General features: G+C 44.1%; 1 protein-coding gene across 2 annotated transcripts in view; it reads right to left on the minus strand.

Moving 5' to 3' along the window:
- Nucleotides 1-1,500: 1,500 nt before the first annotated feature.
- Nucleotides 1,501-24,804, minus strand: part of LOC136942580 (FERM domain-containing protein 5) — a 58,001-nt gene continuing 34,697 nt past the window's right edge. The window contains exons 2-14 of one of the 2 annotated variants that reach the window (XM_067235556.1): nt 17,313-17,417; nt 16,314-16,356; nt 15,691-15,769; nt 13,951-14,048; nt 12,949-13,072; nt 11,456-11,543; nt 11,268-11,356; nt 8,018-8,081; nt 7,684-7,775; nt 6,552-6,626; nt 6,085-6,153; nt 5,704-5,810; nt 1,501-2,358 (exon numbers count right to left, since the gene is read on the minus strand). In XM_067235556.1, coding sequence (XP_067091657.1) covers nt 1,772-2,358; nt 5,704-5,810; nt 6,085-6,153; nt 6,552-6,626; nt 7,684-7,775; nt 8,018-8,081; nt 11,268-11,356; nt 11,456-11,543; nt 12,949-13,072; nt 13,951-14,048; nt 15,691-15,769; nt 16,314-16,356; nt 17,313-17,417 — 1,620 coding nt within the window. In that variant the 3' untranslated portion in view covers nt 1,501-1,771. The remainder of the gene's footprint in view (nt 2,359-5,703; nt 5,811-6,084; nt 6,154-6,551; nt 6,627-7,683; nt 7,776-8,017; nt 8,082-11,267; nt 11,357-11,455; nt 11,544-12,948; nt 13,073-13,950; nt 14,049-15,690; nt 15,770-16,313; nt 16,357-17,312; nt 17,418-24,804) is intronic. The other variant, XM_067235557.1, reaches the window with a different exon arrangement.

The following is a 24,804-nucleotide window of genomic DNA, read 5'->3' on the forward strand; positions in this document are numbered from 1 at the left end:
GTACAGGGACATTCCCCCCGAGGCAAGTAGGGTGAAGAGCCTTGCCCAAGGACACAGCGTCATTTTGCACGGCCGGGAATCAAACTGGCAACCTTCTGATTAATAGCCCGATTCCCTCACCGCTCAGCCATCTGACCCCCAACCTACAGAATAAGACTTATGTATTGTAATGTGAAAAGGTATTAACACATTTTAGACACCCAGATTTTTGTGGTAGTTGATACTAGGGTCAGGTCTACAGTTTAGACAATATACTGTTTGCCAACCATCTGCTGTGCCTTGCTTTACCAAATTGGGCCATTAAAGGTGTTTCTTGATGATTAAAAATATTTGCATACTGTGAAGAAACTGTAGCTGCTGGTGGAGAGGGAGAGGTGGGATCAGTGGAGTGTGGATCAGGCTAAAAGCCCTGTTTTCAAGACGCTCTTTCAATATTTCCACAAAGGCTTGACCTAACTTGAAACAGCTCTAAAAAAGGTATAATTTAATCTTCAATAACAAAATAACATTTCAGTTCTGTTAAAATATACATGGAAAACTGTCAATATATTAGGAAACAAACTACTTTGTACAAAAAGTACATTATTGTTATTTTTCTAACAATCAATTATAGAGTATGGTATTCACAAACTTAAGAGCAAGGCTGATATGGAACTGAAAGAAATCGATTTTTTAAATATAAAGAAATCTTTCTAATTCATAACAATAACCAAGAAAAGTGAATAAAATAAAATAAAGAAATATGATTAAACAAATGTGCACATTTAAAAGTACTGAAGTATTAAAACAATAGTAGTATTGCACATCTACAGTATTTAGACTGATTCTATTGGTGCCGAGGGGTTGCAAGAATTTGAGCATGAACACTTCTCTAACAGTTGCTGACACTATTGGGTCGCACAACATTGTTACTGCTTTATTTAACTGCATCCCTTATAAAACTTTAAAAAACGGATCTGAACTTCACAGCTTCTACTTTGTACATAATTTATACTAAAGTATCATTGACTTTCTTAAAAACAATTCACATAATTAAAAACTTTCTTCAGTCATTAACATTTTCTTTTTCCATAAAAGGCATTTGGCATTGTCACCCTGACCACACTCATAACAATAACTTGCACTTTCATAGATGTCACCTAGATTGTTTTCATTTCTTCAGGTTTTCTGGCCTACTTTTGTTGAACTAAAGCATTGAGTTAAATTGTGGTTGTGATGGATGCTTTTTCATCTGCATACACATTACAAAGTGAATTTTTCTCTCACTTTGTTGTGAAGGATTTCTATGGTTTTGCAACTTCCCTGATTCTCTGAACTTTCCATCACATTCTTTCCTTACGCAAACTTCTGTTAAATACAATAAATATTGAATGAAGGCAAGTTTCATTTGATGCAACTTAATGTCTTGTTCCTAAAAGGAACTGTTTAAAATACTTCAGTCTTTGATTTCAGTTTTGTATTTTTTCGTTTATATTTTCTGAAAAAATAAAATACCTGAAATGACCTGAAATAAAAAAAATGCAAAAATGTCATCTGGCTTTGTAAAAAACAAACAAAACGTAATAGGAAAAAAAGAAGGGGAACTCAAAAAATGAAGAAAAAGAGAGAGAGAGCTCCTAGCCCAGTGTTACCAGGAGTGGTCCGAGGGATATGTCTGCAGGATATCATGAGAGAAGCTGGGTTCATGGCTGGGAAGAGCTTGCTCTCCTCTCTGGAGTCCTAATGGTCTTCTCAAACCCCCAAACGGGCTACGCGTGCTACGGCCTCACTCTCACTTGTTAATGAGCAACTCGCCCACCCAGCGGAGCTTGCAGGCAAACCACCGCCTGAGGGGACAAAAGTATTCGTAATGGAACTGCTCAAATTCGGGGGTTTGGCGGATATCACGTAAAAATGCAATGTCAAGGTCGGACTCGGTGAGGACGATGAGGAGGAGGAGCAAGACAAAGAGGAGTCCAATGGTCACAAGGAGCAAACGGAGGACACTTAAAACAAACTTATTCACCTGTTCCACCTCGCTGAGTGCCGAAGACCCCCCTTGGCCTTCTAGTGCTGCTTTACTGTCAGTTCCCAACTCGCCTGCTTCCCCCACTGATGGGGTGCCTGCTTCCGACTCCTTTTCCTCCTCAATACTGCACGGGGCGCCGTTGATCTGACGCGAGACCGCCAGGTCCATACTGTGGTCGGACACCGGGGTAGGCAGGACGCTGTCGGAGGGGCTGTAGGCCTCGTCGGAGATAACCGCCGTCCCATCGCTGCCATCGGTCGCCTGGCTCCGCGATCGTGGCATGAAGGAGTCTCCGTGGGACATGGAGCGCACCGGCGTGGAGTGGGCGCTGTCACGCAACGACTCCAGACCTGGCCAGGGATGGGAGGAAAGAAGGAGGGGAGATGTGTGAAGATGTGTGAGAGATGAATCAGAAATGAAGGAAGGAAGGCAGAGGAAGGACAGGGAAAAGAGAGGGGAGGTGGAGCATTTTGGGGGAGAGATGGTTGGGAGGGGGAAGGAAGATGGTGGAAGCATGGACACAACAGAGTTGAATTACATCAGCACAAAAAGCCTATCAATCTCAATCGCAGCCCAGACTGCCTGTCTGTGGAAGAGTATTTGTCTATGGGTGGTGTTGATTCAGACACACTATAGAAGCGATCAATTGGTGTGGAGAGTCTGCTGCTACAGTGTACCACAGGAGCTGTGTTACTGAGAGCAGACACTCAGGCACCAGCCTCAGTCCAGTAAATAAACATGGACTGCCCTGACACAGAGGGTACCGGCACCAAATATACATTACAAAATGGCTTCCACTTCATGAGAAACAGTTAGTCCTTTAATATAATAAGTTTCAGATCTTTTCAACATTGCATCAATGCAGTGGGTATCAACATCCCGTTTAAACCAGTTTCCCATTAGCAATCAGATAACCCCATAATCAAACCCCAGTAGGTCATGAAGTATGCTTATTTTATTTTAGTATATTGGCTCAGAATAGTGCTGTAAGGTGCAGAAGCCTTGATAACTTGGCAATACAGGTAGCACGAAGTATTGCTCAATTCAAGCACAGAGTTATAATTAACAAAAAGAGCCCCATGAAATCTGAAGAGGAAAGAATCCTAATTCATGCTTCATAAAATAGATCTGAAATGAGACCTGCACCAAAATGAATCAGTGCTGACTGACGTAAATGAATTTTGTCAGCGAAATGCTTGAGTGCAGTACCTCTTCAAAAGCTTCTTAATATCTGTAAAATATCCTTGTTTTCATCTAAATCTACTTCCTGAACAGCTGAACCATGTCATGGGTCTCAACTGGGTGCAATGATCTGAAGTGTATACTAGATTCGATTTCTCTAGATAAGAAAATCAATACAAAACATATAAACAAAACAAATTTACCAACGAATAAACAAAAAACAGAAACAAATACACAGTACGATAAGTGTGCATTCTGACATTCTTTTTAAAAGTGCTAAACATTACAGTGCTCCTCAGTACAGTACAGTATGTCTGTGCAGAGGAGAGTCAATGCTGACTGTCACATTCCTCAGAAAGCCACAGCAGAAATATCATCCCTTCTTTCTGAAGGAGAAGGATTAACATTTGATCTTTTGATGAGTAGGCACATTTGAACTGCCATATGTGTGCTTTTCACACAGAATGAAAAAATCTTCATCCGAGAATCCAAAGGAGGAGATTAGGTGATGCGTACTAAACCCAGCTGACTGCTAGGGTTTTCTCAAATCAAAAACAGGAAAGATAAAAGTGTGCGGTGATGGTAGGGTAAGGTAGTGTGGGATAAAGCTGACAGCTGTCTTTACATGTAGGCAATCTCCTTCACTAACATCCCAGGGTATGGCTGGTTGGAGGGCCGATTGCTACAGGCAATATCCATACCTCCGAATGAGAGGTAGCCATAAGCCAAAATTCTCTTTCTCAACAAACCAAAAATCCAACACAGTCTCATCACCAAATCATGGTACTTCACTCTCACCAGACAAACTCTAAATCAAAACCAGGATATTAACTATGTGAACCAACATTCCAATAAAAGACTTAACGTATACATCTAAATCTAAATATCAATTCATTCACCATGAGCCCAGTGATTTAAAAGCCTCGACATAAAGAGGCACAGGACCATTTCCATTCTGTCAACATTGACAATGTATGGCTGATTTACGACCCAGAGGACGCCTGGCGGCAGGTAATCAACACAGTCACATGGGCGCCGTCTTGAGATGACTCTACCTGTCGGGGTGCCAGGCAGAGGTGTGGTCGACCGGGGCAGGGGTGAGGCGCTGGCAGACTCAGGCAGCCCAGTCAGGATGGGGTAGAGGGGCAGCACGCCTAGGGCCTTGCCCAGCATGCGGGGCCCCAGGCTCAGCACGCGCACCTTCACATCCCGGTAGCAGTGGTTGATCATGCGTAGGTGGACATTCACCCGGGTGGTGATGCGGATCAGACACTTCACCATATTGGCGGACGCTGGTGGCTTCTACAGCTAAAGCATACGCGTCCCTGTGCTCCCCCTCCTGTCCTGAACGCTCTCTCGCTGTGCGTGGAACGTTTGGTAGGCCCGATAGGTAGTCCCACAGTTGCCGTGTTGCGAGGTGCTCAGAGAGTGTTTCAGAAGCAATGTTTGCAGGGGTCAGCGCTGGCCGGCGCTTGTCCAAGCTCCACCCAGAACAGTGACATACATGGAGAGGAAGGGCCGGGCTATTTACGGCAGCCTGGGGTATTAATACTCTGTTAAGACACCCCGTCAGCACACACAGTGGGTGTGTTCCTAAGAGAGCTGGCAAGAACACACATCAGTTATCTCTGTCTCTCTCTCTGTCTCTCTCACTTTCTCCTTCCTACAGCAACAGGACTCAGCCAGGCTGTCGGCAGACAGGTGTACTTTTATTGTAGTCCCAGTAGAGTATGGATGAGAGGCAGGAGATCAGCTGTGACAAGGATACGTAGCAGAGCACCTCTAAGTGTCACGGTGCTCCTATCCACCCCGGCCTGTGCTGCAGTGTGAGCCTGCAAGGTTAGCCTTGGGGAGAGAGCACAGAATACAGTCTGAGAGAGACCACCTGCCCATGAGGGCTGAATCCTGGGACTGTAGGTTGTCTGGCTGGCTCTGCTCTCTCTTTTTTTATATCTCTCTCTCTCTCTCTCTCTAATACAAGCACACACACACACACACTGAAAGAGCTGGCACTGAAGTAAAGCAGTCTGACTGACACCCAGGCCTGTGACTTGGCCTTCCCCTACCACAAGCATGGACAGGGCCGAGCTCAGGTTACAGTGTGTGTGTATGTGTGTGTGTGTGAGTGTGTGTGAGTATGTGTGTCCATCTGCATATTTTCAGAGGGGAGGGCTACTGGGTCTCAAATAGACTCAAAGCCCTGATCCATTTAAAACTCTTTGGATTTCACACTCACCTCTCATAATGCTCTAATTCATTATGCACAGCTTTGTTTTAAACCCCCCAGATCAAGACAGAGGTACCGATGCTGTATGTGTACACTGTCCAGCGAAGGAGAGTTTAATCCGATCAAGCCAACAAAGAAATAATGATGGAGCCATATTCCTAAAGCCTCTTCTGGTAAACAATATGACCTTTGACACCAACACTGTGGTACCCTGTAAAGGTTTTTCTGGGGTGTCTGCTGAATGTGGGTGGTCGTGCTGAGGGCTGAGGGGAGGATGAGATCTTACCCTCCATGATAGATATGTGGACGGCTCTCCTGCGAGTCCTCGGTACACTAGTGAGGCGAGGGCCGTGAGTGATGGATGGACAACTTCTGCTCGGAACCAGTCCAGCCCTGTGGAGGCAATGGCAGGACCCACAAACGCACACACACATACAGTAAACACATGTCAGAGGGCGAGAGATGAGCGACACACTCCATCAGGGCATAACAAGAAGAGAATCAGTGACCTATGCACTTTGTAAAGCTCTCTCTTGGAAGTCGCTTTGGATAAAAACGTCTGCTAAATGAATAAATGTAAATGTAAATGTAGAATCATCGTGGGACCACGATACAGATGTGAGAAACTCAAGGACAGTGTATGGTGTTTCACCTCCTCTTGTTTTACCTGTGTATCTCTGGAGGCTCTCGCTTGATTTTGGCGCTCTGCTCCATCACTTCTTTTGCCACTCGTCCACTGTAAAACATGAAAACAGAACCAAACTCAAGACAGACAGACAAATAGATATCCCCCCCCACACACACACCTCTGACAAGTGTTGTGAGCAATGTCATCAAATTAACCTGCTAAACTGAGCCCAATCACTGCCCACCAGGTTAAACTCATCCCCAAGCAGGTAATTTAACCTTGGAAAAACAAACTCAATGTATCCATTTTTGTACACAGTTCTGTACCCTGTCACACACACACACATCTCCTTCATGCCCCTTTTGTCTCCTTGTGTGCGTGGTGTCGGCTCAGGTCCAGTAGGTGTGCTGCTCTCCCAGGAGAGCCTACCCTAGCCCAGCTGTGACCTGTCTGCAGTGCCCTTCCTTCCCCCTCCCCAACACGTCACCCATCAAACTGGAGCGTACCTGTAACGGAAGCGACTGCCCTTGAAGAACAGGTTGCTGCTTGACACCGTCCGCACCTGACTTGACTTGTCCAGTCTGATGGAGAAAATAAGGGAGGACAGAGATAAGATAGGAAGGACTTTCAGTGAGGATATAAAGGAAATAAGACTATATGAGAATGTGAGCATTCAAGAAAAAAATCATCTAGCAGGCAGGGTGAAATTATTAATAATTTCCCTATGGACCACAAAGCTCATGCTCTGATTGCTAAGCATATTGTCCCTTTCAGTTAGCATTGACTGAAGGTAACCTCTAGAGTGTTGCCGTTTTCTGAACACTAAGACGAGAAGAAGCAAAGACACTGCCTGCCTACTTATCTAAAGCTTAGCATTATTTGGATCCATTCCGGAGCTGAATACATCTTATGTGCATACAATGTGTAAAGACATATTGAATAAGTCACAAATGCGTAAATATTATAACTGGTTATCAAAAGTAATTCTCTGAATTATATGTGTGTGATATGATGTTATATTTCTGAGTGGAGCTCCATGATCTTGTTTCCTATTTGTCTGTTTTGATTGATATTTTTCTTCTGCCAACATCATGCAAAGCTACAATGCATTAGCCCTTCTGCTCATTCATGAGATCATCCCATCATACAAACTCTGTTCCAGATGGTGCTTGGGGCTGCCCTTGGTTTGCCCTCTCCACCCACCCCACCCCCCCCTGCCCCTAAATCCCCCCACCACTCCCCCTCTCAACCCCCCACACGGTTGACCTTTACAGGCGACCAAGGAGAATGGCAGGCCCATCCATTAGCACACCCTCTGCGGTGCTGGTGCTGTCGACAGGATGGGGGTATGGGAGTTGGGTGGGGGTTTCTATCATCTCACACAAGGTGAGGGAGACAGAGAGAGGACAGACATAGTCATCATCCGTCACGGCTGAGACAGAGAAGAGAGCAGCGTCTCTATATCATGGGGGAAGGTGAGGATGGAGATGTTGCCCCAGAGCCCACTAACTCACTAAAGGTCAGCTGTAGCACACGTCCCTGACAAGCCACCAGAAACTCTCAAAGCACCTCAGGGTGACGGCATAGAACACATCTTGCAGGGCAGATATGAAAGAACAGTAAAAGGGTCAGACTCACTTGTAAAAGGCTTGGTTCTCTACTCCACACTTCCACAGGTGTTTGCAGGCCTCAGGTGACGGTGCAAAATAGGTCAAGATGAACTTTTGATCCTGCATGTAAGAGGGCATGCAGGAAAATATAAAAATCTGACTAGCAAACAATTATGCCCAGAGCAGCAGAACATTCTGTTATCATTGCAAAGACTAAATGTGAAGTGCATGCTGGGATGTGACTAGAACATGGTATTTCAATGTGACAGCGTTGTCAAGACATAAAGGTCAAATGATGGACACGGTCGGCGTTCCAAAACACAACACATCCGCCTCCCGATAATTCCTGAATTCAATCTCACCTCTCTCTGCGATGCATATGTATGGAATGTCTTCCCTTCAAACTTGAGTTTGGTCACCTCGTTCCTAACCACAAAGAAACGAGAGTCGTTTACGCAAGCGGCAGAGAAAGCCAGATACGCTGTTTAAATATTAATCACAACCACAGGCAGGTCACAGCAAAAGAGCTGTGTTCGGATGACGGAACATATCTGGTTTTGCAGCCAACACACAGGGGACACTGAAAGAGAAACCCAGCGCTTGTGTGCTAAAAGTAAACAAAAACAAAACATAGAAATCAATGACCAGGGGGGTATTCCAGGTAGCGGGTTTAACAAACTCTGAGCCTAACCCTGAACTCTGAGTTGAGTTACTTTAAAATTGGAAACTCTGAAAACTTGGTTCCAGAAAAGCTGATTTGAATTTGTTAACTCAACTCGGAGTACGTCAACTCTGAGTTAAGCGCGCGCATGAGAACTATTAAAAGCCAACATCAATGGAGCTCCGATACTGGGATCAACCATGGCACCCAGCAACAAAAAACCTTGTCCTACTTCACCACACTTCAGATATAAGTTTTATTTCGTGTTCAATCTGAGCACATATTACGGGAAAAAGGCAACACGGCTGTAGCAGCGTATACAATTGGCGTGGGAGACAAACTGCCAAGTCAATGCATACATTTGATGTAATAGCCAGTCCATACCGTTAATATTACAGAAGAAAAAGTGGGAGACTTAATATAATAGCATGTTCAATGTTATATTAAATATAAAAACATACTACAAACAGGTAAGACATATTTTGCTTAAGCTATACGCTTGTGATTGTAGCCTCGAAGTCACCTTGGTTTTAATCATATATCGACATGATACAGGTGGGAGTCAGGTGGCTGAGAGGTTAGGGAAGCGGGCTGGTAATCTGAAGGTTGCCAGTTCGATTCCCGGCCGTGAAAACCGACGTTGTGTCCTTGGGCAAGGCACTTCACCCTACTTGCCTCGGGGGGAATGTCCCTGTACTTACTGTAAGTCGCTCTGGATAAGAGCGTCTGCTAAATGACTAAATGTAATGTAAATGTATGATACAAAGTAAATATCAATTGGTGCCTATTTCAACTTGTAATAGCAGTGTCCCTTGTGTGGAATTGTCAGTTACACTGAAATTATGAGAATAATGAATATAAAAAACGATTTGCACATTCTGATCCTGTTGAACAGAGCATGGATGCAGTATACAGTGATATGTTCATTTAATGGCAGGTGAATTCTGCATGTGGAACTGTGAAATGTAATGCAATCCCATGTATTCCCAGTTACAAGTAAATGAGTTGAACACATTGCACCTCATGAAGAATTGCTAAAAACTGACCAAGAGATGGTGTAGGCCTACTTAGGGTAGAAGAATAAAGTATAATCTTGAAAAGGATTTACTGGAACACCAGTTACAGGAGGATGCATGTAACATGTGATGTTAATTGTAGAAACAATAATCTATATCAATATTAATTGTTGAATTTGCTGAATTTCTATTTTGACCAAGAGATGGTGTACTTAAGGCAGAAGAATAAAGGCTGATCTTGTAAGGCTATCAACCTGCCCCCACCTCTCATATGGTAAAATCTGGAGTTACTGGATGGAGTCTCAACTTGATGGCTCTCACACATCATTGTGTAACTTACTGTGGCATTGCTAGTCATGTTGATAAGTAAGGGTCAAGATTGTGGTGTTATTAGTTGTTTTGGGTATAAAAGGAATTGTGAAGCATCTGTGGATTCTTGATCTCCTGAGACCTTCTCCTCAGCTCTGGCTTGTCCTACTCCTTCTTCCTCACCTCTTGCTTTCTATCTCTAGTTTACAATAATCATGGTAGAGTAGGTAAGAGTTAACCTTCATTGATTTCATTCATTTGCAATATGATTAAATTATTATATTATTTAACCTTACTTTGACTATTCTTGCTCTGATTTAACCCATAGAGTCGAATAACTGTAATTCCATTGGTATTGGCATTATTTGGTTAATGTTAATACACTGTTCAGTTTCCCATCTTCCTTCAAACCATAGGGGAATTAGTTTCAGTTGTTTGGCCAATATTGACCCCCTACAATGTTGAAATAGATTTACTGAAACACCAGTTACAGGATGGCACATGGTCACAGGTGAATCATGTAAATTATAGGAACAATAGCCAATAAACATAATCATTGTTAGATTTCTATTTGTAGGCAATGAAGAAGACCAAATACAATTTCAATTATTTGTCTTTATTTCAGTGCCAAAAAGCATTTGGTCAGTTCTGAGTGCACGTCCACGGCGAGTAACATTAGCGATGTTGGCCTAAGGGCTGACAATGTTGCTAAAATACATTACAGATTGTGACGGGAAACGGTAACGTTAACCTAGGTATTCATCAGGGAATTAAAGCACATCGAATCGCAGTCTTAAAATCCTCTCCCGGCGTATAACTAAGCGAATTAAATTTTGTTCGAGATCGGTTGGCTGAACCAGAAAAGGATATCCCTAGTCTGCCAACGCTATCAGGCTCAGAAAGAGGAAGGGGATAGATAAAAACGCAGAGTTTGGCATGGAAAACCTTCTAGCGAGCAGGTTAGTTTCACGGAGTTAGTTACCATGGAAACTTACCAAAAGGTTTCGTTACCTCTCTTTCTGGAACGGAAACCTCGGAGTAAGCCTCTTTTCAGGGTTAAACAACTCAAAGTTTTCACTAAACCTGCTACCTGGAATACCCCCCAGAAATATTGTTTACCTGACCGGTATGATTTCCAATATGATCGCTGTCATAGAGCTTAACCATGAAAACATGTGGTGCAGACCTGTGTTTGTATCGACTCGCTGCATAGTTGAGTGTTTCTCTGTGGCTATTGTGAACACCAGTAAACCTCAGTTGAGGTCTAGCCTGCCAGCTTGTTGGCATAGTGAGTGCAGACTGGCAGAGGCTAGCTGAGGTAATTAGCCACCTGTATCCCGGTGTGTGTGTGTCTGTGTTGCCTCTTGTGCTGGCCACAAGGAGAGAGACATATGTTCATGCTCTTTTGTTACGACAATCCAACCAGCTATGGCGAAAACATACATGCTGGTAGGCATATAGTAGGACGTTTCTCATAGTGAATATTGTACATAGATTAAGTCAGCACATCCTTCGAGTCTCCAGTCCTTCTCCATAGTAACCTGGCTATGGGCAGTATACGAGGATGTAGACAAGTTGGGTGCATATGGATACATCGGTGTCTAAGACAACACTGCCGACACTCACCATTCAAGAAAGTGAACCCTCTTGTTCCCCTGTAGCACGACAAATCCAAACGGTGTGAAGGCAAGGAAGGCTGGGTTTCCAGAAACATCCTGGGGCACACAACACAGAGCTGGTGTGATTAACCTGGACAGGCGATTCACATTACTTGTTAGTGAGCAGCATGGTGTTTGTTTACAAAAGGATCCGACCTTGCATGGATGCGGGTCCACACCGTATGTCTCTAGCATCTGGGCTTTCTGCAGGAAATTCAGCTCTGACGTTTCAGGTGTCTGTCCGCTGGGATAGAGCATCAACACACACAACATCTGGACATCAGTGTTTGGGTGAGAAAAACACAGTGTACAACTGCACCAAACACTTCTGTACTTCCAGTGTAAGGGTTATGCCAAACTACACTTTACATACTGTTGACAAATATACTTTTTCAAAGTTGCATTTGATAAAATGTCTGTTAAATGACTAACATGTAAATGTACTGCATTAGTGCATGCCAGTAAGCAATGCCCCTCTGAGCAAGCCTCTTTGATTGTACAGACCAAGTATGCCACCTTGATACCTTTACTAATTAACACTGCTAATTAACAATGAATCACCCTCTAACTATTCATTGTCCCACAGCTAGCTGTGTACAGTAACAGGAGAAGCATCAAAACCAACAGAAACGGTATCTCAGAATCACTTGAGCCCCCGATTCAGCATCCCTAATATCCCAATACATTCCCTACTAAACATAGTGTAGGTATACACTTCCCTGAGGGTGAGGGACAAATGTTGCACTAGAGGGCAGCAGAGTAATAATAATAATAATAATACATAACATTTGTCTTGCTCTTTTCTAGATACTCAAAGATGCTTATCCCCACCCCCCAAATATCTGTCAGCATGCTCTGCCTCTACTCTTCAGGTTTGGTTGGTGTAATCATGTCCCTTTGGTGTGGACATGACTTATGTTCTACATATCCATTGACCAGGTCGCTGAGCAGTGTTACTGGGCAGATTAGCTTCTCTATTAGCCTCTGACCTCTTCTCCTTCAGTCTGTAAGGATAACATCAACCTTGAAAAAACCCTGAGCTAATTTACCCACTGCTGCTGCTTTACATCAGCCCAACAATGGCTCTCATTTCTGAGCAGGCTAGTGGCAGTTCAAACAAAGGAAATGCACTTTGCTAAGATAAATAGCTGAACCATTATGGTTAACCCATTATGTGTGTGGAATTTCTGAGGCCGAGCTAAAAGGATCAGTGTGCCACACTGTCTTATATCCATGTCCGTGCAATCACCTAAGATGTGCTTCATCAGATAGCATAAGGGTTGACTAGAACGAGTGTGTTTTGTGTCTACACATAGTCACCATCTATGTCTGTATTACACTACATTTTCTGTCAAAGTTAGCATGGTGACCCTCACACTAATGACTGTGGAAGAGGTATGTTTGCTGATGTCATCCAGCTTACTCAACCCTGCTCTCTGCAGCAGCAGTAGACAATTGACCTGGCTTGTCCACCCAGACAGTGGTTCGTCAAGGTTTTCCATCTGCGGCCAATCAAATTGTTGAATGAAGTGACAAATGACCCATTCCCTACTGCAATGAGCAGGAGCACGATGGTAGAAACTAAAGCTTGTGTGACAACGTGTTGTGTTACAAGAAGCCATACTGAGGAAACAGCGTCTGGTCCTTACATCAGCTCCGTCTTGTGTATCTCTGCAATCCTTCGCTCCAGCTTCTCCGAGTGTTTGGGAAAGAACTGGAACTTGGAGCTGTATCCTTCCGGGTGTTTCCCTGGGTCATAGTCCCCGATCTCAGCTGGAGGAGGAAAGAAACACGCGTTTACACAGTAAGTCATGAATCCTGAAGATTTTGACATGTCCTCATAGGGGGATGGTTATTGACCATTATGGGGAAGGTTTACACACGATTTCTACTGAGAGCAAAGTGCAATGACACTTCATGTGTTTGCGATGAAACAAGCAGCCTGTGTGTGAGCAGAGCTCTTTAAATGCGATAGCTTGAACAGCCGCAGTGTTATATCAGTGACTTCAAGAGCTGCACCAAGTTCCCTTGACAATTCTTCTGACCAATCGGGAGGTGACACATCTTTTAATTCAGCAGCTACAGACAGGGCACCTGACAGAAGACTGCTTGCCATTTACCACTGCATCTTCTGTGGCCTTCAGCAGACTTACAGTACAGTATGTGCGTGAACACACATGCCTGTGTTTGATTACCATTCTGTAACTCTACAGAGTCAGAAGATAAAGCTCATAGCAACATGTCTGATTAACTGGAATCTTGTAGAACATAATACATTCACAAGTTAGTTTTTAATGCCTGGCTGTAACATTTTATAGGGATTGTTTAACAATGCAATCTAGGTATAGTGTGTAGCTGCATGATTTGGGGGCATGAAAATACTTATTTTCATGCTTTTAAAAAAACTGCAGAGATCGGTTTGAAAAGATAACCAGCGGGCATTTTTGGGATGCAAACCGATAAGAAACCAACTTTATATCTTGTGGAACTAAATCATGTAATTCATTCGTTTTTTTCCCCCAGTGAGATTATTCTTCATGCTGGATGCTTGGATGAGTCGGGTTGATGGGTGGTGGAAGGGGGTGAGGGTCATGTGAAAAGTGCAGTGCTGTGAGTGGTGCGGGCCATTTCCACCTGTCAGCCCCCATTACCCTGAAGGATGTAAGCAGCCAGCAAGGCAGCGTCCGATGTCTTGCACAGGAGGCGGCCATGGTAGAGATCTCTTTTGATCTGCAGGAACACTAGATATCTGTGGCCGGAGAGAGTCGGGGCAGAGCAGCATGACAATTATTACGAGAAAGAAGCATACGTATTTCTAGCCAGATATACTTTCAGAAAATAAAAGCCCTCGAAAAAACGGAACTTCCGTATCACGGAAATATCAAAAGGATGTTGATTTGAGATTTCCCTGTGGGCGTTTTGAATATTTCTTTTTCATTTAGGTGAAATTAGCTTTTTGTTTCTGGGAACAGAGCCTTCACTGAGGTTGAGTCCCCTACTCAGGCCCTGATGATAAAAATTGCTGTTGTCAACAGTTTTTCTCTTCTGTCCTCCAGCCTGGAACCCAGACGGTGAGTGGCTCCCAACCCACAGCAGCAGCAGCTCCAGCCATCTCCCACTGCTATGGTTGGAACACTGAACCACCTGGAATTAGGGCCAATGAAAGCTGTGCTGGGAAGCCAGGGTTTGCTTAGCCTCCAACTAATTGAAGTGTTTCAGATAAATCACGCTGGAACACTGAACCACCTGGAATTAGGGCTATTACGATGGAAATGTAATAGGTGGAGATAAACCGGAACACTCACTTGAAAGTGGAGTGGCAACACTGTCCAAAACACCCTCAACCAGAAACAACAACACTTCCTCTGTCTGATCTACTTATTCCAATCTCACCAGCTCTCTCTCTCTCTCTTAGCTTTTCTCCTTTCCATCCATCAGCACCCTGTCACTCATCTATGATCCACATTATTCATTACGATATAATAACGTTATGTGCTCTGCAGTCTGTTTTCGTCTCATCCCTCCTGAGTGAACTGTCTGTTCTCTCTGAAGCATAACTGGCCACGTGCGCCTCTTGGTTTGGAGCAACATAAGCACTGACAAACCTACAGAGACACAATCCCACCTGTGCTAAAAGAGTACACATTCACAAGCATCCTCACACCCCATCTACACATTGTCAGCATCAGGTGGGGGAAATCTGGGCTGATCAGAGGGTGGTTTAGGTCTCTATTGAGGGCTGGGTTTTCTAGTTTTCTGGGTGACCTCATTGCAGACTGCACTGACGATGCGGGAGAGAGGCGCAGAGATGAGAAAAAGTGATCCCAGTCTGAGCTAGCTTGGGGCTAATCATGTATCATTTAGAGTAAGCTGCTAAAATAACAGGCACTGACCCTCTGTCCTCCATCCTCCTCTCACCAGCCAGCCAGATCAACTCAGATCCCAGCTAGTAGAATGGCTGAATCCATCTCAGAGACCAGGCTGCCAGCTTACTTAAGAGGGTGTACTGTGAAAGGCTTTTACACACTTCCCAACTTTAAGAGTCCTCCTTCGAACTGTGTAACATAGTTGAATATTTATCACACTGTTTTTAGACCTACTACTCTCAGGTTTTTAATTATGAAGCCCCTTCAATAATATCAATAGTGTAGTGATGTAGCTATGTGTGCATTCAGCCCAGTATCTTTCCAGAGAACAAAGACCAACGGGAAAGGTAAGAACAACAAGAATTATGCGTGATTGAAAGCTTCTGTACACAGAGATGTTATGCCTCCATTCACTTGCCTCCGAGTACACTCACAATACAATATATGCAGAGGGAAAAGTAGTGAATAAGACGACAGCTGACCAGAGCAACAGACAACAGGGTGGAGGCATGCAGTTAGGCCTACCTGGTGATTTCCTCCTTCAGAGCTGCGGGGTCAGGGGGGTAGAACTTGACTCTCAGACACATGGTGAAGGGAGGTTGGGCTGGAGGGAGAAAAGAGGGCATTTAGCATTGGAGGCTTGGGGAGATGTACTGAGGTCTGAGAGACTTAGCAAAAAGGACTGTTATTGTAACAGTGTGAATGTTAAAACAGTGGGATTTAGAAATTGTAGACATGATTTATTCTGTATGTTTGACATACTAAACAAAACTAACAAAGCTTTGGATCAAGAGTGATGTAAAAAAAAAAAAGCAACTGACAAATAGTTCTTAACAGATTAGTTTCAATATTTGTGTAGTACGTCATTTACACAGTAGTACACTTAGGTAGATAGTAGTGAAAGACCTTTCAGGTGTATTCATATGCTCTATTAGAGTCATTTTAAGGGCAGATCATCTGTCCATAATCACAGTCAAAGGGAGGATCTTGATCTGTGAAATCACAATACAGGTCCTACCATCTGCATTCAAATGCATTCATTATTCAGAAATACATGCATAATCAGAGCCCCATGGAGATAATGAGAATAATTGCTCAATTTACTGAATTATCATAGCAAGGAACAGAAAATCGCCAAAAATACTTACATTTCATTTGTTTGGCAATACACTTTGTAAACTCCAACCAATGCTGCAACCACAAGAAAACGTGTATAAAAATACTTATTTATATGAGATCATAGTGTATGAAAGTGACAGATATGAGAGTACAGAATACAGAGAGTACAGAACATAAACGTGACAGATATGAAATATAAGGCAGGTATACATTTCATCCAGGAATGATAGCTGTGCAGGGAGGCCAGGGGTTGCCTAGCCTCCAACTAATTGAAATCTTCAATGTTTCAGATAAATCACATCTCTTCATGTCACAGTTCTAGCTTCTATGTCATGACATCATCAGCAAATGGAAATCTACCAGACTGTCTGAATGCATCAAGCTTATTTGAGCAGTATGTACGGTAAGGCTCCAGGTAATACAGACACCCCCCCGTGGAAGGGTTCTGTTTCCCCAGTGTGGTGAAGGTTACGCCTGCTCTGTCGTCTGTACATCACACCTCCAATTTATCCTGCTGTCCTTCTGGAAAGGATTGCTCCATCAATCCCCACCTCCACCACACCAAAGGGTCTTTCACCCTGGCGTCTTCTCTTAATCTCTCTCTTTCTCTCTCTCTCCATCCCTTCCTCAACAACAGACACTAAAATAGCAGTGAGTGACAGCCCAGGAGAGGGGGAATCAGCAGGGCCTGGCTCCTGTCTCCACTCTGCATGACTAAAGCAGGATTTAAAGGAAGGGTGAATTCTTCATGTATCAAGCAGTGGAGGGGAGAGACAAGTCATCTCAGAGAGAGCAGTAATAACACCAGTGCTGGGCTGAGGGCTGATGGAAGGAGGGTTGCTCTAAGAACCGCTGTGAGAAAGCAAAAGGAGAGCATAAATCATCAATCTTAACCTGTGTAACTCTCTCTGTCTGTCTTTCTCGCTGTCTTTGAGTCTCTCTGTCTGTCAGTCTGCCTGCCTGCCTGTCTCTCTTTCTCTATGTTTACGACTCTGTGGTCTCCCCCCACAAACAAGACACACGCTCACCCTCTGCTTGTCCGGGTCAACATATCTGATGCCAAAGTAGTCTTTCTCCAGCAGATTTAGGTGGTGGCAGATGAGGTCGAACAGATACTGTCCCTTTGCGTCCCGCTGCAGGAGAAAAGAAACACAGTCATCAAGGAGCTCGGAGAAAAACTACGACAGGGGCATTCAGTCAGCACAGCAGAATTGATTGGTAGAAACATCCACACACACACAAACAAAACGTTTGTCGCCTTAAAGGAAAGAGCTAGGGTAAGAGATTCAGCGAATGAAAGTGTGGATAAACAAGGTTGTTAATTACTGATTAGCGACTTTGGCTCTTATGTTCTTAACCATTTTTTGAATTAATTCAACGTTAACTCAGCCAGTCAAAGTAATCAGTAAAGTCTGGGCCCAAGTCCTTTCTTAGCTAGGGCAGGAGAGGGAGTGGATTAAGAGTGCTGAGATCAGGCAGGGTCTGACTGCCACACTGGCCCCCTATGGTGACCCTCCCCTACTCGCTGCCATGTGGGCACACACACCTTCAGAGCAACGGTCTGGCGGGCAAACAGCATCACAGAGGGAGGCCTGGCCACTGGTTTCTGCCAGTGGCCAGGCCTGGTTTCTGCACCACTACCCAATCCATGCCCTGCTTTACCAACCGCATAGCCATGCCCATAATCACACAGCTACAGGTGGCAACCAGTCCTCTCCCCAGATAAGATCTTCATCTATCAGGCAAACAGATGGTCGTCTCTCACTAACATCTTAAATCATACACATATCTGTATCAGAGAAAGTTTTACTGCAACCCTGCACATCCACTGCCATGATCAACACTATAAGTAGGGATGATTGGTCACATAATCCTTCTCCGAAGAGATGTGCGTCTGGTTGAAGGCAAACTGAAAATCATGTATAAGGAGATTTAAATGTGTTACAAGGAGATCAAAGCTGAAGAAAGGCAGATGAGAGAGAGGGGATATGGGGAAAGCAGATTCTGCCCACCTGCCAAACCTGTGGCCCTCCCTCTCTCACTGGGCTGAAAGCCCTATCCAAGTACTAGCACTGACGACTGTTTTAAATATCACTCAGGCAAAGGTTTACCCATAATAATATTCTCACAGATACTCACACAAAATGTTCCCACTGTAAATTCTTACTGTTTTCTGCTGGGTGAGCTTTGCGAGGGCTGCTGATGTTATTTGAATAAGCAGCAGACCCAGGGATGATTTAAATGCAGAGCAACACAGGGACAATCTGACACACGGCTTAAGGCCCACAACTGAGACACCTGGAAGAGCTTCTAGACTTCAGCAGTCAGGACTAGTCAGTCCTATAGGCCCTCTTCAGTAGTCAGTATGCTACAGTTCTAAGCCACCGAAAACACAATTGATATCCACAAACGTTTTCCAACTGAAGTAAAAGGAATTGTAGTGGTATGACTGAATGGAGATCTGTAGCAGGGTCAGTCAAGGCACAACTGTCCACAGCATCACATTCTGCTCTATAGTCTTTCACTTGTCAGTGCCAGGGGTCTGAACTTCAAGGTCAATTTCGATAGACTGTGTGACGGATTGGGCCGCTACTGGTGTGTCTCATGCATACATTCTGTTGAATCTCAGTTGTGGGTTAGGGTTAGGGTTCTTTCGTGTCTAAGAGACTACACAAAAAAGACTAAATAAACCCCGCTTTCTATGACGGCCGAGCTTTGTTAGTCTATTTTTGTCTTTCTGACAGATGGAGGGTAGTGGACCTTGAAAGTGTACGGTACAGTACACTTGATGCATGCCAAGCACACTGAGCAGCGGAGGATGGGAGAGAGAAGGATTCCTTGAATGAACCCCCCCACAGAGGGAGGAGGTGGTGACCTCTCTGTCCATCTGTGACTAACACGCTGGCCAAAACCTGGCCGTCCCCCTGACAGAACAGGCTCACCCCTGAGCAGGTCACCTGAGGTCAAGGTCGCTTGGACAGTCAAGGTCATCCTTCAGAGCAACTCGGCACTGTCTCCAGTCGATCTGCTGTGATTGACTTTGCAGCAGCAGAGGAGCAGTAAGTGGCAGCACTCTCTTTCATGACATCACTGGCTGACAGACACTTCATTAGGAGAAAGGCCTGTCAGTGGGAACTGACTGGTTGACAAGCCGTGGCGATGGAGGCACCGCCCAGGGGATCCAACCTATCGCCAGCCAAGACCTCAGCACAGGGGTGCCCTCACAAAACACCCGACTCTCTCACCCATGTGACTTCCTCACAGTCACGGCAAAGCCTGTATATTTGACCCCAGCAGAAACACAGGCACACAGATAGCTGTGTTTTGCTATTGCACGACACATGCACAACATTCAACGGAACAGTGTCAAGTTAAACTTAATCCAACGGACTGACATTTTGTGATGCTCTGTCCACCAAAATCACCAGAGAATCCTGACAAGGAGACAACAAGAAGAAAAAAGAAAAGAAAAACTTTATCGAACTGTATCAGGAGAACCATTGCATGTAGAATTAGAGTGGATACCCGACCCAACACCTTCCCCCAACCCATCGCCACCCCTCTCTGTGTCTCTACACCACACATCGTACAGCTGCATTATTCCCACCAAACACTCTCTCTAATTGCAGGATCTGTATGATTGTGTGGTGGGGAAGAAAGGGTGTAATGAAGGACGCTGGTGAATTCCTAATTAAAACTAATGGAGCACCTCTCAGCTGGGCTGGCAAGTCAATGATAAAGATGACAACAGCGGAAGCCTGACTGAACCATCATTAGAACCCACCAGTGAAGGCTGCAGTCTGGCCTTCTATCTTCCTACTGCGTTTGAGGAGTCAAAAAAGAGATAACATTCAAAACTGTATGACAATTCCTCGATTGTATAGTACTGTACAGCTGTCCAGAGAGTTGATTCGTTTAATTTATCCTTGGCAGATATCAGAATGTACTTCTAGAGCAATAAGCCTCCATACTCCACACTCTGCTGTGTCTTGAGTGTGAAGGTGGCTATTCAATTTCAAACCGCTGTACTGTATAAGCTGAATTCCTCTCCTGCTGTTTAGAGGTAAACCCTCTGTTGGCAGCAGTCTTAATTTTGTCATTAAACTGTAATTTAGTGAACAATAGCTCACCCGGAGGGAGATTCTGTGCCAACAGAAACATATCACCCTCATATCACTGGTATATGACTCAGCCTAAAGGCCTGCATTAATTTAGAAAGCAAATCTTATTTATATTTCGAGTGTCCATTGTGCCTCAAGTCCACACAGCAACCACAAACATACAATACAAATAAAGACTTTAACTATAATACACAGGCATCAGGTTTGTGGCCATGCTTAATTATCAAATGGAGTCCTTCTCTTTGCATATCAATGACCAGTAATATCATTCCATTCAGAATGGTCCTTTATTCCACAGGGTCCCCATGGGTACAATGGCCACTTTCCTTCCAGATTAATCATTAAAATGGTTTCCATGTCACCACAGGAACACAGCCCATTAATAAATGATGCTATCACTTGAAGAGGGAGTCAGGTGGCTGAGCGGTGAGGGAATCGGGCTGGTAATCCGAAGGTTGCCAGTTCGATTCCCGGTCATGCCAACTGACGTTGTGTCCTTGGGCAAGGCACTTCACCCTACTTGCCTCGAGGGGAATGTCCCTGTACTTACTGTAAGTCGCTCTGGATAAGAGCGTCTGCTAAATGACTAAATGTAATGTAATGTAAATGTAAGAGGGGCAGGGAAACCTGATGCAATTGGCTATAAGTACTTGTGTATGTGTTCAAGTGCATGTGCGGGCTTGAACAGTAGAGCCCTAGATAATTCCGTCAGTTTTTCTCCTTAACTGATTCCATTGTTGTGCTCAAGGTGGGTTAGTGACTGCTGGGGTTAATGTAGGTAAAGCTAATGGAGGGTTCAAGCCCTGGCTCTGCCACCTCAGCCAGACAACATGTGCCTGTTTAGTCCAGGACCTGTTGGCCTGGGTGTCAGGGGTCCTGGAGGGCTGGGGGCACGGTGAACTGGGGGTCTGTGGGCTTGGGGGTTTGGAGGTCTAGTGGTATGGGGGTTTGGGGGCCTAGTGGCCTGATAGTTTAGAAGTCTAGAGGCCTGGGGTCTAAAGATTTGGGGCTAAATCTCTTCAAATACAGTGTATGGGAGAGAGCTCTTCTTAAACCAGAAAGCCAACAAGTTATTCACCCATTCCAGAAGCAGTCAAACATTCCACCACAACAACAGGAATCTATAGATTCCTTGAAACAGAGCCCTTAAAATCATGTGGTCGTAAGGAGGGGATCGTTACCAGATAGATTTATGAAATGAATTCTCAAGCACTCAACACATTTATCAAGCGGTTAAGCTTTATTGATCTATGAGAGAGCCCTTTAGAGATTTCCATTGCCTGGCTCTAATGGGGATGTAAGGCACGAGAGAACACAGAGCCCATTCTCATCGCTTTTTGACTCCTACAGTAGTAACCGTTGATTTGGATAGGTCAATGACTTTGTACTTTGACACCGTCATCAGTCTGTTTTGACCACTGTTGCTATTGATGTGATTATCTTATGGCACTAAAGTACGATGACTTTTGGTATGCAGCCGTTTCTGAGATGACATGTGGAACTGTTAAAGTCCGCTGAAGAGGAGCTACAGTGGGTCTATAAAAGCATGTTGGAACAATTGTTACTTTGAGAGACACCTCAAACTTATTATCAAGCGTGTCTTCCATGTTTGCAAAGATTCAAGAATACTCAAATCGTATTTGTTTTCAGAAGCCATAGTGCTCACCTCATCTATCAATTTACAGAAAAAGCAAGCTGTAGTTACATTTCCAAACATAACCACACCAGTAGCCCTCCGCCCAGGACTGTCCCTCTAGCCCAATTAGAGAACCCTCCATCTGGGGGCTACCACACACTGCTCCCTGTACCATGGAGAACACAAATTAGAGCTGGTTGCAGAGAGGTTGGATGAGCTGAACACAGAGTTTGAGACAAGAAAGACTAGTTAGGGTTTGTGAGGTCAGAGACAGTGGCTAATTAAAAACATTTGTGGTGATTCACTCTTTGAGATAAAGACCCCCAAAAGAAATCAGATAGATACTGCAAAAGTTCAGAGAGCAAAGTGAGCGAAAAGCATCAGAGGTCTATGTGCTGTACACTAGACGTGTCGTTAGTATGTTGTGAATGGCCACATTTCACTAAGTCATTGTGGCAGTACTATAGCTTCTTTCACCAAAGCAGGGAAAAAAGCAGTCCACTTGAGCAGGAGGGTTAGAGAATCAGAATCAGAATGGGATTTATTCGCCAGGAAAGTTTGCACAGACAAGGAATTTGCTTTGGCAGGAAGGTGCATACAATAAACATATAGGGACCTGAAATTTAAATTTGTGGACTATCTATACTAAGGGTACATAAACTAGCAGTACTAAGTGGAATTAGAATTAAATAAAATATACAATAAAATAAAATATAAGTTGCCGTAATTTACAATATAAAAATACAAATATTACAAAAAATACAAATGTACAAGATACAATTTTGTAATGCAGTGGAAAAAGCAGTGTATTTTAAGCAGGAAGTCATTAGAGTCAGTGTGGTCCCTTGGCCTTGTTGAAGAGGCCAACAGCGGAAGGGAAGAAACTGTTTTTGTGGCGTGAGGTATTGGTCCTGATGGACCGCAGCCTTCTGCCGGAGGGGAGTGACTGAAACAGGGAGTGTCCAGGGTGGGAGGAGTCGGCCACAATCTTCCTCGCTCGCCTCAGGGTCCTCGAGGTGTGCAGGTCCTCGAGAGTAGGCAGATTACAGCCAATCACCTTCTCAGCAGTGCGGATGATACGCTGCAGCCTGCTCTCACGTTAGGACAACGTGTCTGTGATCATACAGATTCACCATATCCAAATTACAACCACATCAATCATGGCAACACGGTAAACATCCATTACACAATATGCTCATGTATTTCTGCTACAGAAATATGGATGAAACAATACAAAATAAAGCAGAATTATTTATTCAAACTTTTCATTGACACAATAAAAACAAAACCCTGTAAAACCTCAAATCTGCCTGAAAGTCTTACTGTCTTAACATGAATTGGAAGAAACTTTTGTTTGACAAAACACAGTTACTGTCTGTTACTGTGCATCTGGAGACTCAACCTACCACCTCCAGCGTGTTGCCAACCATTAGAGAAACAACAAGCTGTTCAGACCTCATGCAGGCAGAAAGTGGGCCATCAAAACATGGCGGGTATAAAGCAGAGTTGGTCTGAATTTGCCCCAGAAACAGGAAGCTGAACGAGGAGAGCAACAGAGCTGGAGTAGACTGAAAGCAACAGACACTTCATGTACCCTTGTTACCACAAAATATTTAGTCTGAATATCTTACAAAAAAAAACTTTTGCATGATAAATTGGCAGAGGAGGAGGAAATCAGGCTATTGAGATTGTGAGTTGGAGTGTAGAACACTAACAATAAGTGTTTGAGACTTTAAGAATAACAAGTGTTTGAGTGCTTCTAGCTCAATACTTGTAATTACACAGTAATTTATTTAGAGCATTGTGAAGTTTATCATTAGCAATCTGTTATTAGGTCATTAATCTCACACATTACATAAAGTGTTAACAAGCAAAGAAAATGCATTATTCCATGGAGTAAAGGATCAATGCTTACTTCCAACCAGATTAACCATTCTGTAGATACTGTAGGAACATCTCCAGACATTGTTTTTAACACCACATTTACATTCCTCTCTGTGTCAGTTTTGAGACGAGTCATCAGAAAAAGGCCGGAGGAGCACTAAGTGGGGGAGGAGCCTTGACCTGTCCTGGTCCAGATTTGCCCTTGTCATAGCAAGACATGTCTGACTTCTGTGAATAGCCTGGTCTCTCTGAATCATTTATTGAGGAGATTGAATCTCCCCGGGGTTTCCATTATAACGTTGACACGCAGAACTGTGACTGGCACTGAGGCTAAGGCAGGGGCTGGGGACTGCTGAGGTAGGTCTCTCATGCCTTTATGCTCAGGGAGCCAGTCTCCAAGGCCAAACAGCTTTCTGCATTTTCATGGCTGAATTCACCAGTGGTAAGTGATCGGTCCTGGGGCTGTGGAAACAATGGAGTAATGGCATGATGAGCTGAGGTAACCAGAGGCACTCCACTCCCTCCTGCTTCCCAGTTCCAGCCAAGCATCCTGCTTTAAACACACATGCAACTGCAACTCTTACGCCACCCATGGGCAGTGAAGTCTACCTAACAAGATAACAAAGAATTTAAGCCTTTAAAAACACAACTCGAGGGATTCAGACAGTTCAGTGGGAAAGACCACAAGCAGTAGAAGCCATACAGAAGGTCTTTGCAGTACACCTGGAGAAATATGATCGAGCTACCTCTGGTCTGGACTACTGGAGTCATTAGAGGTTTTAAATCGATAAGATTCTATTTGAGTGCGGTCAGTCAAGAGACACTGACTAATCCACACATCAAGAGCAACGAACCACAGTGACTTCGGTTTGATGTACA

This window comes from Osmerus mordax, chromosome 4, assembly GCF_038355195.1.
Source record: "Osmerus mordax isolate fOsmMor3 chromosome 4, fOsmMor3.pri, whole genome shotgun sequence".
Classification (NCBI taxonomy): Eukaryota; Metazoa; Chordata; class Actinopteri; order Osmeriformes; family Osmeridae; genus Osmerus; species Osmerus mordax.